General features: G+C 39.2%; 1 protein-coding gene across 1 annotated transcript in view; it reads left to right on the forward strand.

Annotated features, from left to right (window-relative positions):
- Nucleotides 1-13,130, forward strand: part of REC8 (REC8 meiotic recombination protein) — a 1,573,438-nt gene that overhangs the window by 1,249,182 nt on the left and 311,126 nt on the right. Inside the window, exon 7 of the mRNA XM_044058157.1 lies at nucleotides 7,451-7,597. Within this exon, the coding sequence (XP_043914092.1) occupies nucleotides 7,451-7,597 (147 nt within the window). The remainder of the gene's footprint in view (nucleotides 1-7,450; nucleotides 7,598-13,130) is intronic.

Raw genomic sequence — 13,130 nt, forward strand, 5'->3', positions numbered from 1 at the left:
CAGAGAATGAATGATTGCATAAACTCTAGTGAGGGCACCAGGCTATGGTGTGTTCTGGAGCAGGATGCATTGCTTAAGGCTTTCCAAAAGTTCATTCTCTCCTTGTCTTTCTTTCTCTGTCTCTCTGTCTTTGTTTTTGGTTTTCCACCTTCACTCTGATAATCTGGACTCCAACCCAGCTGCTCCAAGTGACCCCTTTTGATCTCTGTCCACTGGCTTATTCATTTATATTTGGGATGAGAGGCGTGTTGAGAATGGTGCTGTCACTCTTTGTAGGGGTGAGTGGATGTTTTTCTCATTGGCTATACCCATGCTTACCATTGTAATGTGTGTGTGTGTGTAGGTGCTTATGACAGAGTGCACACCTCCATGGATGTTGGCTTTGGTTTGCAGTGCTACATGCCAGTTAAGCAAGCATGGTTATTGTGGGCCTGTCTAATGTACCAGCTGTGGTTCATTCATAGGTTGGTACTAGGCTATCGGCCCTAAGGCCTGTACAAGCCTAGCCATAACAATTCCCTGGCTATTTCTTCCCACAGTATTTACTTCCCTGGACCCCTGTCTAGCATGGTGACTGACGTGATCCCCGGGGTGAATTTCCTGTCTCCCTTCCAATCATCAAGCTTCCTTTTGAAGAGGGCCAAAGAGGCACTCTGCTTGACATGTATGGGCAGTCTATTCCAGAGTCTGGGGAGTCTCTGGGTCAGGAACCTATCCCTCCAACATGTTTTGGTCATTGTGATGACAAGGTTTAGATCCCTGGAGCGTGTGTCTGAGGGATTGGGATTTCTTTAAGTGTAGCATGTCCAACAGCTCTGGCTTTGACATGGCCTTGTATGTTAAGCAGAGATCACCTCTGAGTAGACAATATGTGACAGGGTATAGGTGGAGTTTTTTTAGACGGTCAGCATAGGGCATCTGCTTTAGGCCTGTGATTATGTCGAGGTAGGCTACTGTGTACCACTTAACTGCCACTTCCTACTGCTGCCCTTGTTCCATTTCTTCTGGCACATGAGCCACAGTTTGAAGTGTGGTCACCTGGGTTAGAGGCAGGATTTTATTCCTTTAAGTTGTGCAGCTAGCAAAGTAGACAAACATTCTTGATGCCATATTTGATGTGGGGGGTTGCAACAGATTCAGTCTCCTTTTTGGATAGTTGTATAACAAACATTTACAACTTTTATTGTTTTTTTGAGGCCCTCTCAGCTACTTTGATTTTTCACAGCCAGCCACTTACAAGGCATTCTGTTGTAGAATTAAGATGCATCCCAAAATATCAATAGACTTGGCTTCCCTCAGTGTTAACCTTCTTTCTCTTTCGGCTTTTCCCGGTTAGGGGTTGCCACAGCGGAACTCCAGTCCGCTAATGATTGGCAGTGGATTTTTACAGTCTCGAGTTGCCAGCCCGACCCCCAACCTTCAAGGAAGGCACACCCATTCACGCACGCACCTACCTACATGTCTTTTACGTCACTCGACCATGGGGAGAAAATACAGACTCCACACACAAGGCGCTCCAGCCGAGAATCGAACCAGATAACCTCTTGTTGTGAGGCAACAACGCTAACTGCTAAACCACAGCGGCCTTACTAGTGTTACATTCTCATTCTGACTGTTTAGATCTGTGTGACAGATGGTCTGTTTAGCCTCTGGAATTGCCTTGGGTTGGAGAGATGTTATTGAGGATTGTTTGCTTATTGATATGGTCATATCCATGACATAGAACTCTTCTCATTCATTCCTCAGAAAGGATTATTACAGGTGCTTGATCATTTATGAAGAGGTATTGGAACAGGCTTAGACTGCCATTACCACTGTCTTTCCAGAATGGTAACAGAAGTTTTACTCTTTTGCGAACAGGATGGCAGTTTCTTTGGGATCTTTTAAAGTACTGACTTACATATACATCCAGGTTCTTAATACTTACTGTGCTGGGGGTTAGCTTCTTGTACATAATTTTCAGAGATCTTTTAAGTGGTCTCCATAGGTTTGTTTTGGTTGTTCACCATTCTCTGTACTTAGTGCTGCTGTTTTGACTTTCTCCTGCATCTAAAATTGTTTACCAAGGTGCTAATAGTTATAGCAGAATCCATGCATTACAAGGACCTTCGTGTGTTTCCTTATTCAGATGACTGGCTCTTTGTGACTCTATCAAGGGATTCCCTGGTAGTAGCAGTAGCTTAGGTGATCCTTTGTTTGCAAGCTGTGATCGTGCCCATAAACTGGAAGAAATCATTTCATCTCTCATCACGTTGGATTGTTTTCATTGAGTCAGAGTTGGAATACTTTATTCTCTGTCATTCTTGCCCATAAACAAGGCCCATGAAGTATTTCCTTGACAGTCTGGGTGGGGATTTAGGGCAAAGTCAAAACTTGCATCCTACTTTGCTTTTTCTTCTCATTGGCAGTCACATGCTTTACTTTGTGTTTTTTGCAAGGCTGCAGATGTGGCACTGAACTGTGGTTTATCAGTGGGTCATGGTGCTCTTAGATCTTCTAGTGTCAGTCCTTGTTGCCAGGCCGTGGGAGGGACTAGATAGTTTCTGTCAGTCTGTGTGGGCATTCCCTTTGTTTTTTTTGAAGCCAGCCCCCTTGTTAGAGTTTTGGAGATGAATGATTCTGTTTTGTTGATCATGGAAAGTGGAAGTTACTCCACATAAATCATTTGGAGCTGCACACATTACTTTTGCCACAAAGGCTGCCTGAAGGGGGGCTAAGACCAGAGCAGATATTAAGCTGATCCAGCAACCAGTGTGTTATGTGATGCATGCAGAAGGTAGGGTAACATTTGCATCTCCTTTCTGTAAGGACTACATGTCTGGCAGCAGGAGACGGAGGGATCACTTTTAGCAGTTTATAACTTGGGAGATGTGAATGTGCTTTTGGGCTTACTGAGCTTCTAGTCCAGCCCTTTCTTGGAGTTGAAGATTTTGAATTTTTGCCTGAAAATTTTCAGGAAGTTAGATGCACTGGAAATAAACTTGCTTGCACACAGAAGAATGCAGTTCTCCAACTCTTGTTACTGATAGTGTGGATGGGTGTGTTAATAGACGCTTTCTTTGGCTTATGACCGTTAGTATGCTTTTGAATCTTTTTCCTGACCTTTTATATCCATCCACAACCCCATTTTCACATTTTTGCACATGGGGTTGGGCTATCATTTCAACAGTAACAATCGTCTACATCATTCAAAATTCAGAGTAATTCAGAGGAGATGAAAAAAAAAGACTCAAGTTCATACCCTCTTTATAACTGAGAAGTAGATTGGTTTGAGACTCTTGTGTACTTGACAATGCAACATGCCATCCCAGTGTAGGAGAAAAAGGTCCATCTTTTTAATTCTGTTTCCCCACCTGAAACACCACTGTCTCATTTCTTGTCCATGCACCCTCTTTGTTCTTCTCATATACTCCTATAGCTATAACTTAGAGGCAGTGAGTTTTACCACTGTCCTGTTCTGCTGTGAAAAGTTCTCATTTGTTGTATTCTTTTAAATCTGGCTACCTAAGTGTATTCCTTATTTCCTGTATATATAGTAAACTTTCAGTTAATTGGAACTCAAGCAACCGGCAAAGAAATATTGAAATACAGTACAATTTTCATGTGTTGCACCCACCCCCCCCCGCAGAAACATATCTTTCTTTTTAGAGTTTTAGAATTTAAAAAAGGAAGATAGCAATAAATTCCCCCTCTCCCTAACCTGAGAAGTCATCAAACCAAACAAATAGTATAGGGTACAGTATAAGTCAGGCATAGTTTTAATAGTAACTCTGAAGCAACCAGATACTACAGTTATCCGGCATCTACCAATCCCCATGGGTGCTGGTTAACTGAGTTTACTGTAATCCTTAATTTCTATACCCAAGTCAGCTGTAAATGCATCATTACTGCACATTTACATTTATGCTGTCAAATCAAATATGTTCTTCTGTTATCCTTTCAGACAGAAAAGTATCCATTGTTGCTTTCTGCTTTTGTGAGTTGTTCTGGCTTTTCAGGCACCTGAATTGTTTGAGTCTTTGTTAGACCGTTATGCTGTGTGTCTAGCATTTCTGCCTATCATAATGTTGATTGCAGGACTTTGGCCTACTACCACAGTAGCGCTTTAAGGACTTCCACATCACTTTCCATTTTTGAAGAGCCATCGATTTCCCTGGGACTTGAATTCTATGGTTAATAGGGTTTTCTTTCTTTTCATCAAGCCCGTGGGTTCATGAGCTTTGAAGATTATCATCTGGTATTTTTTTTTTTAAACATTACAGTCCCTTCTTGGTGAATCAGCAGCTGTTTATCCTTTACCTCTGACCTCCCCAGTTGTTTTCTGCCAGATGCACAGTTCAGATCTTGGCTTTTAAATGTCAGTGAAAAGTGTCGGTGTTGGATTCCTTATAAGAGATGTTAATAATTGTATCCATGTCTGCATCTAATGAGTCAAGTCACCCACGAGCACTGTCTGTATAGTTTAGGAGAAAAGGATAAAGTAAAGCTTGGCTGAAAGTGCCAGACCTTCAGTCTAGTTATCTGCAGACTTTGGAGTAAGATATTTTTGACGTAACTTTTAATACCAGGAGGATGATCATGTTTGACAGTTTTTTTGAATGGAGATTTGTGGAAGTTCCATGTGAGCTCCATGTCTCAGCTGTGGAGCAGCCTTCACAAGGATAAGGAATCCAAGGACAGTCTTTGGACAAGCCCTTCTGTCGGTATGTCTTTTTGAAAAGCACTCCTCTGATTTTCTCGGATATTGAGCTCACATTCTCTTTGCAACAGCTGATGTGCATACTAGACTAGAGGTTCATTGGATGATTGGTCCAAAGAGGTGCCCCATGGCTTCCACTGTGACATTGTATATTCCATTATGTAGGTGGCACCCATCCCTGGCAGATTGTTCTGAGCCTATTGCTAGCTGTCCTAATTATGGTGATAAGTTGTTTGAGACATCTGGCTGTAGTTCTGAGACCCTTGAGGCAGAAGATTCCTATTCTAAGCTCTTATAATCCCTGCCCTCCTACTGTTACTTTTCTAGGATCAGACAACCGCAACATGGAAGAAGCTATGACAATACATGCAGAATAATGTTTTGGAGTAGGAGTGAGGTTTAAGTGAAGGTATGAATTGAGCAATTTATGTACTGTTGGCTTGATAGCAGTTATACAAAAGAATGCATGTGATGTATAATGTTTGTACTGGGGAATTTGTTAATATGGTTTGTTTTCTTTTATGTAAGTGTATGTTTGCATGTGTTATAAGTGATAATTCAATAAAGGTGTTAAAGATATAGGAGAAGCCATATCAGTGACTGAGAAGACCTTAAAGTATTATGTGGCTTTGCTCCCTTCTTTGTTCTCCAGGACACGTATAACGATGACACATGCAGCATATCCACAGCATTCCTGACTAAGGGTTGAGTGTGCTTTTATGGGGTATTCCTGTTTACCAGTGCTTAGAGAACTATCAGATTAAGCCATTTCATTCTGGATGTAGTCACCGTTTGCTGCATTTTAGAGCTCTTAGGCTTCCCCCCAGGAAGGACACTGTTAAATGACCAAAGATTTTTGAAGAGCTGATCGTACAGACCTAGAATGAATTGTAATTTTTGAAAAGGGATGTGGAGGCTGTCTGACATTGTGAATGTGGCCTGGGCTTACATCGTGCATTCCAAAATGGATGAATGGTTTCTGTCCCTTGATGAACCTTGGCAACTTCAACTTGTGCCTCAGATTACAGATGAGGATGACTGTTCATTGGGTCATGCCGCTACTTCCACAGTATTTGTGGTTAGTGTCACAGGATGTGATAGAACACTTTTAACACATCATTCTTTGACATTCTCTTAGATAAATCCATCAAATTGTCCTAAGTAAAAATAGTTCCTGTTCAAGGTGCTAAATATGAGCTTTTCTATAAAGGGTTCACCAGAATATTGGCCAAAAAGATTGGGATGCATAGTGGATCATTCTTTAAAACCTGTGAATGCAGGCATGCCCCTGTGGTTACATCACCAATAGATATTATAGATGTTAGCTTGCAGAAAATTATTATTTATCTTTGAGTTATTCTCAAAGCAGCAAATTAAGAAGGGAACAGCAAGAAGGAAAAGGGAAATGTAGTGCTGTAAATTCCTGTTCCATGGAGTGCAAGGTAAGTCCTAAACTCTTTAAGGACATTTAAGTAGACATCCTTAAGAGAGCTACATCTCTCTCTCTCTCTTCACTGTAGGCCTCTCCCTTGGCATACTTCTCAACCTCTTCACACAAGCAATCTAGATAAATCCTAAAATAATGGGGGGCAAAGGCCCAAGATAGGGATAGATTTTAAATATTGTTTTTATAAACTAAGTAAGTTGCTAAAATAACAGGATTTGTGTTGTGTTGGCATGTATTTTTCTGAAGGAAGTGAAGTCTGAAACTCAACTATATATCATTATTTGGTCCTCCTCGATTTGCCATAAAACCACAGATTTTATGAGGAACAGACCAAATATCTGAGGTAAAAATTTGGACATTCTTCGAAAATCTGTACAGTTGAGAGGTATGCCCTCAGGTGTGGGTGGAGAGATTCTTGAATTGTCTTATCTGACAAGTCCTTTGGTTCAGTGGTCTGAGAAGTCATCAAAAGATGATCTGCCTTCCTGCTTACCTGTGCCCCGTCCAGGTGTTTAGGTTTCCTGGGATATACTGGGGGACCCCCCCCCCTTTTTCTTGGGAATAGTGTATGTCATCCATTTGTAGTTCCTTCTACATCCATTTGAAAGTGGAGATTGTAAAGAAACAATGGTGCTTTTTCACAAGGACCCTCTTGCTCTTCTTGTTGTGGTTTTCCAGATTATTCCTTTGTAGTTTGCTTCGCAGAATTGACCCTGTCTGTAGAACTCATCAAAGAAGGTCCTCAATACTAGATGTAGCAGATGTTTTCTCATCTTATATATGAAGAGGACCTTCCTCACTGAATAAGGAGCATCTTACCTTTCTCTCTGTACCTGTGGGCTAGCATTCTTTTTCTATCCATATTGAACTGCTAGATTCATTGAAATTCAGACAGGCATGTCTTAGTATATTACTTAGAACAGTAGGGATGCAAATCTTCAGTGTTTTGTTTTGCATCAGGGATCTCACTAGTGATGGAGGGATTGAACTGAAAGACAAGGGGGGATAATGTGCTTAAGGCGCTGAGTATATTCATGTAAATTCCCAAATGTGTAAACTTGTGGAAAAGAAGCTGAATGCATTGTGGTTTAGTGGATAAAGAAGCCCAATGCATTGTGGTGTAGTGGATAAAATCTGCTGTAGACTCAAAGGAGGCTTCTTTTTGCAAGTCAAGTGATATGACAAGAGCTTGTTTATGTTTTGAAGTTTACTTTTACTGCACAGACATCTCTGCTTTGAAAAGCAGTAACATGTTAGTGAGACGTACTTATTCACATTTATCAATTTTTTCTTACTCCTTATAGCTGCATTTACCTGAGGTCTATGAAGTTCCAGTAGTTGAACCAAAAAGGCGTCGTCGACAACTACATTTCATTGATGATAGAACCCAGATATCAAGAGAGGAGTTAGTTGAGCAGATGAGCAATGTAAACACTCAGTGCAGAACGCTGGTAAGTGCTGAACATTAGAGGTGAACAGTACTTTGCTGATCCAGAGTGCAGTCATTGTTGCAGCAGGTCTGGACTACATATAGTGAAATGTGTTTTTGATTAAACAACATTGTGACTGCAATAAGAAATGCCTGTCCTGATTTTGTTGGTGGACCCATAAATTGCTATACGTCATGGAGTCATGTTTTTTTCTCCCTATCTCCTTTTATTTAATTTTAAACTGAGAAGGTGTATTTGTAGCTGTAGTATGTTGGTTGTTACAGGATTTCCATACTGCTACTGCTTAAGCTAAATGCAGTTTGTAATTTATGTAATAAAATGATCTGAATTTATTTTTGTTTCTCTGTGCAAGCACTTTTTTTTTTTTTTTTTTTTTTGCATTATTGATTCTTCTGTACCACTGCCTTGAATTTCTCTGACATTTGCATCCCATATTTAAATTAATTTTCTGTTTTTGACTGGCATTAACTGAATCAAAGCTCTGATTTTTCTACTTAGACTTAAATTTTGTGAATTATTTTCCTGCTATTACAAGGATAATTTTGTTGGTAAAGTAAACTGAAGAGAGTGTATTAACCATATTTCTACCTGATGGAGTTCTGTGCTCTTAAAAACATTATTCTGTTTGACTCGCCTTCTGTCCGTTTTGCATTACTGATTTTTTTCTCTGGGAAGTGACAAATTGTCCTCAGTTTTTTAAACAAACTTTTTAACCCTCAATATATTTACATTATCAAATATGCTAATGATAGATAATCAATAAAGATGGAACTAAAAGAATAAATAATATATTTAATATAATGTGAAGCAACTCCAGGTGTTATCACCAGTATCATGAGATAATGGAGGCATTTATTCCAGGACTCAAGATTCCTTACAGTCGCAGTTATAGGATATTCCATTCCAGTGACAATTCCAGTTATATTGCAAACTCAATGAACCTGTTCACTAATCAACAAACAGGAAAGAGTGTATAAAATACTTTGTGTCCAGTTAATCTCCATCATTAAATAAAAACAGGACCACTCTTATGAACTGCTGACTGTCTTAATTCATAGTATTTCAACTCTTTCATCAAGATGATTAGCTTCTAGAAAGTGGGTGGAAATCTCCATTTCGGATTGATACATTTCTTAGCCAAATACATTATTATCCTAAGTGCTGTGGTATCTGTCTTATTGAGGGTTTGATCTCGTTATATGAAGCATAAATAATTCGGGTATAAACTTCACTTTATTATTTTGTGTAATATCAAGTTTACACTGTGTAATTCGTGGTAGTGCAGTGGTTAGCATTGTCGCCTCACAGCAAGAGGTTCTCCCATTCGATTCTTGGCTGGAGCGCCTTCTGTGTGGAGTCTGCATGTCCTCCCTGAGGCAGAATGATGTTAAAAGAGATGCAGGTAGGTGCGAGCATGAATGGGCATGCCTTCTTTGAAGGATGGGTGTCGAGCTGGCAACTCGGCACCGTAAAAATCCACTGCCAGTCATAAGCGGACCAGAGTTCCTCTGTGACGACTCCTAACCGTGAAAAGCCAAAAGACTTTTATCAAGTTTACACTGTAGTTCTCTTAAACAAAGAAAGGCCTGAACATTTCCAAAATACATGTAACTAGTGCCCCAAGTCTTGGTTGTTAAATCTCCAACATAATGCTGAAGCAGATGGAGAAATTGTAGCCACGAAGTGGAGAAATATATTTAAACTGACATTGGCAGCCAAAAAAAAAATCTTAAATTCTTGACTTTTAAAAAAAATCTTAAATTCTTGACTTTTGGGTGAGACAAAATGCTAGTCTAGACCTCTGTATCAACTGAAATACTGAGTCCCCTTTTCCGGATTTTTTGGATTCTGTAGTAAAGATTTTATATGGTCTGTTAATCTGTCCCTTTTGTGGACTCTGTCCATCTCTGTTCAGCACTAACCAAATGATTAATGGGGACATCAATCTGCACCTGTTTCCAGAAGATTTTCTTTTTTCAGCTCCTTGTTGATCAGTTATGTAAGTTTCTTTCCTGGTCATTGACTGAAAATTGATGAGAAAATTATTCCCAAGAAATGATACCTCCTACTAAAAGCTGGTTCCATTATTTCAAGAGAGGACACTGTTATACTCTGTCCTCTTGTAAGATAAAGAAATATTGGTGAATGTTCTGTTAGGAGGATCTCAATTTTTCAAGCAGACAAATTAATTTTACTTGGAGATAAGCCGATAGCCATAAGGATAGTACCTGAGATCTCGCAGCAATAAATATTAATCTTTGCCATCTCTGATTTAAGTTGGTTATATAAACCAGAGAGACTACTCCATGATGACGTTCCTATCCTTTTCAGTTAGTAAACTTATATGCTATCATCGACACTTTAATTACTGCTAGGAGTGATCCCAGAAGTAAGGAGCAATACATTTATTTATTTATTGGCATTTGTTTACTGGGAAAGTCCACTGGGCCAAAATTACCCCATTTTCAGTGGAGCAGGGAGGAGAAAAGCTCCAAGGTAACAATAAGAGTTGTATAATGTTTCAAAAGGAAATTCCAACAGATCAAGAAAATTAAAGTAAATACCAAAAAATTATATAAGTAAAAAAGTATGGAGAATAGATAAAGCTGATAAAAGATTACAGTAACAGCACGATTAAACATATTCATAGTACAGAGAGTAATTAACATGGCACAATGCTAGGCAAAACAGAATACTTCAATGTTATATGGTTATGACCACCAAGGAATGCATGAAAATTCAGGCATTACATAGGATAAACAACAAAGCATGTGTGTAGAGAGAAAAACATAAGGGAGTACTTGATATTGATATATATATATATAGGGAGAGGGAAGGAAGGGGTAGGTAGGATGGGCAGCAGAAAAAAAGGAGAAAAGAAAAATATAGGGCAGGAAGAAGTTAGAAGTAGAAGAAAAGTGGAAGGAGGAGGATAAGAGGTGGAAAGGTGGTTAGGGAGTTAAGAGAAAGCAATAGGAAGAATTAAGTAGTTAAAAGTTTGTTAGAAATTATCAAGAAAACAAAAGATCGGAACAGGAACTAGATAAAAATAGAATTAGGTTTGGTTAGTGGAATTAAGTAATGGCAGAGAAAGCAATTGAACCGTTACATGTCCAGTTGTGGAGGAGGTGATCGTCCAGTGCAGTTGTAAAGTTAGAAGGGCTGTGTTGTATGCGGATAAATGTAGGTAGGTTATTCCATATTCTAGCAATATTCCAAGAGTATAATAGCTCTCCTGCAGGTAATTTGGGTTTATGATCTTGAAGATGTTGGTGTCCAGATCGCAGTGACCTAATGGGGTTGTAAAGGGTGAGTAGGGGAACTAAGAGCAGGGCAGACTTGTGGTTTATGAATTAATTTATGTGCAGATGTAAGCTGAAGGAGTAATAGGTAGTGGGGGAATTCAAGCCATTGTATTTTTTTTAGGGCAATACAGTGATTAGTAGAATGGCAGCTGTTTGTAGCAAATTTAGCAATCTTGTTATAGCAAGTTTCTAATTTTGTTTTCAAGGAAGACTGCAGGTTGGTTAGTAAAGGTGCATCCTAGGTTAGAGAGGGTAACAGGTAAGATGGTGCTAATACTTGTTTAGTCGATAGGGAGAAGAACTTTTGTTTCTGTAGAGTAATCCAAGGTTTTTGTGAGTCTTGTATTATTTTGAATGTGCAGCTCGAATTTAAGGTTTTCATCGATTATTACTCCTAATAATTTAGTATGGGTTACTAGCTCAATTTTGGTAGAGATAAGAGAGAATATATTGCGGTCAGTTTTATTGATAGGTGTATTTCTCTTAGGAGTAAATATCACAAGTTTCTTTCTTTTTTTTTTTTTTTGGTGTTTAAAGAAAGGTGATTTTTGTGAAGCCAAGTTTCCACAGTGGAAAATGTTGCTTGGGTAGTTGCCTGTACTATATTTGTGTTTGGAGCAGACTATAGTGGAGTCATCTGCATACTGGACTAGGGAGCCATGTGGGATAGCTTGGTGGAGATTGTTGATAAAAATGTTAAACAGAAGAGAGACTAAAATTGAGCCTTGGGGTACACCTGTAGGGTTGTGAAGGTAAGGGGAAATAGAATTCTGCCATTTAATAGCATACTCTCTATTGGAGAGAGAGCTTTTGAACCAATTAAGTGTTTAGGGGGATAGTCCTATACTGAAGAGCTGGGAGAGGAGGATAGAGTGAGAGATGGTGGTATATGTTTTCGATAGGCCCAAGAAAAAAGTTGATACAGTTTGTCTTGAGTCTCTGGCTTTGTTGACCATATCTAAGAAGGATATTAGTGCAGTGGATGTGCTATGACATGGGCGCAACCCATGCTGTGTCGGGGAGAATATTTTGTTGCTTAGAAGGTAGTGTAAGAGTTGTTTTTGCACATATTTTTCAAGGATTTTAGAGATGGGGAAAGTATGACAGTGGGTTGGAAATTAGAGATATTGGTTGATGGGGCCACCTTTATGAACTGGTAGGATAATTGCTTTTTTCCAGAGGTAAAGGATGTATAATTCTGGAATAGATCTGTTAATAAAAATGCTAATGGGATAGGCTACTGTGTTTGCAGCGATTTTAAGAAATTTGGCAGGAATTCTATAGACTAAGTTTGAGCAGGGCTTTAAAATCTTTAGTTTTTTTGACGTAGGAGGTACTGATTTGAGAGAGATTAAATTCTGGCTGGGAAGATTGTTGTGTGCAGTTTGGAGGGGGTGGGGTGTTGAAGCTTGGATAGGAATTATGCAAAATAGTTGAGGTGTATTGGGGGGATTCTGAGGTAAGGTGTGTGGCAGGGTAGGAGGAGAGGAGGGTGTAGAACTAGTATTTGGGAGAGATAAAGAAACAGTAGCAGTAATGTTAGCAATAGTATAAATAAAGTAAGAGACAAAGATGCTAGCTATTTGTTCAGGAGGCATGTCAGGATGAGGGCAGGGTTATGGTTGGTGATGGGGTTTAGGAGATTATTGATGGAAGACTGGAACATTTTGGAGGTATTTTTTTCTATTTGTTTGCTAATTCCAGGCGTACTGCTGTTTGTCTTTAGAGATGAGGTTTTTTAGCTTGGTTTCAGAGCTGTTTGTAATGAATGAGGTCAGAAGGATTCTTAGATTTAAGCCAGAGTTTCCAAACTTTGTCCGTATTAGTCATGATTTATTTGGTGCTTTTGTTAACCAGAGGGCATGGTTTGTTTTGAATCTTTTGGTTCTGGTAGGAGCTAGGCTATCCAGGATTTTTAAAAAGGAGTTAAAGTAGAGCAGAGCATCATCCAAGAGAAGAGTTTTTAGACTATTTCAGTTAATGCTGTTCATTATGCTGTTAAATGTATGGATGTTACATTTTTCAATATTCACGTCGCCAGGGATTATTTTCATTTTTTATAGTATAGGAAATTCAAGAAAGGATATTGTCTAATACTGGTATGTTATTTCCAGGGGGGATGAATAGGACAATAATGCAAAGTTTTTTAGAGCAGTTGATTTCCAGAAAGGAGATCAGAATCTCAGGATTTTTGGATTGAGGAATAGATTATGTAAATGGCAAGATGT

This window comes from Protopterus annectens, chromosome 16.part0, assembly GCF_019279795.1.
Source record: "Protopterus annectens isolate FY-2018-M chromosome 16.part0, PAN1.0, whole genome shotgun sequence".
Lineage (NCBI taxonomy): Eukaryota > Metazoa > Chordata > Ceratodontiformes > Protopteridae > Protopterus > Protopterus annectens.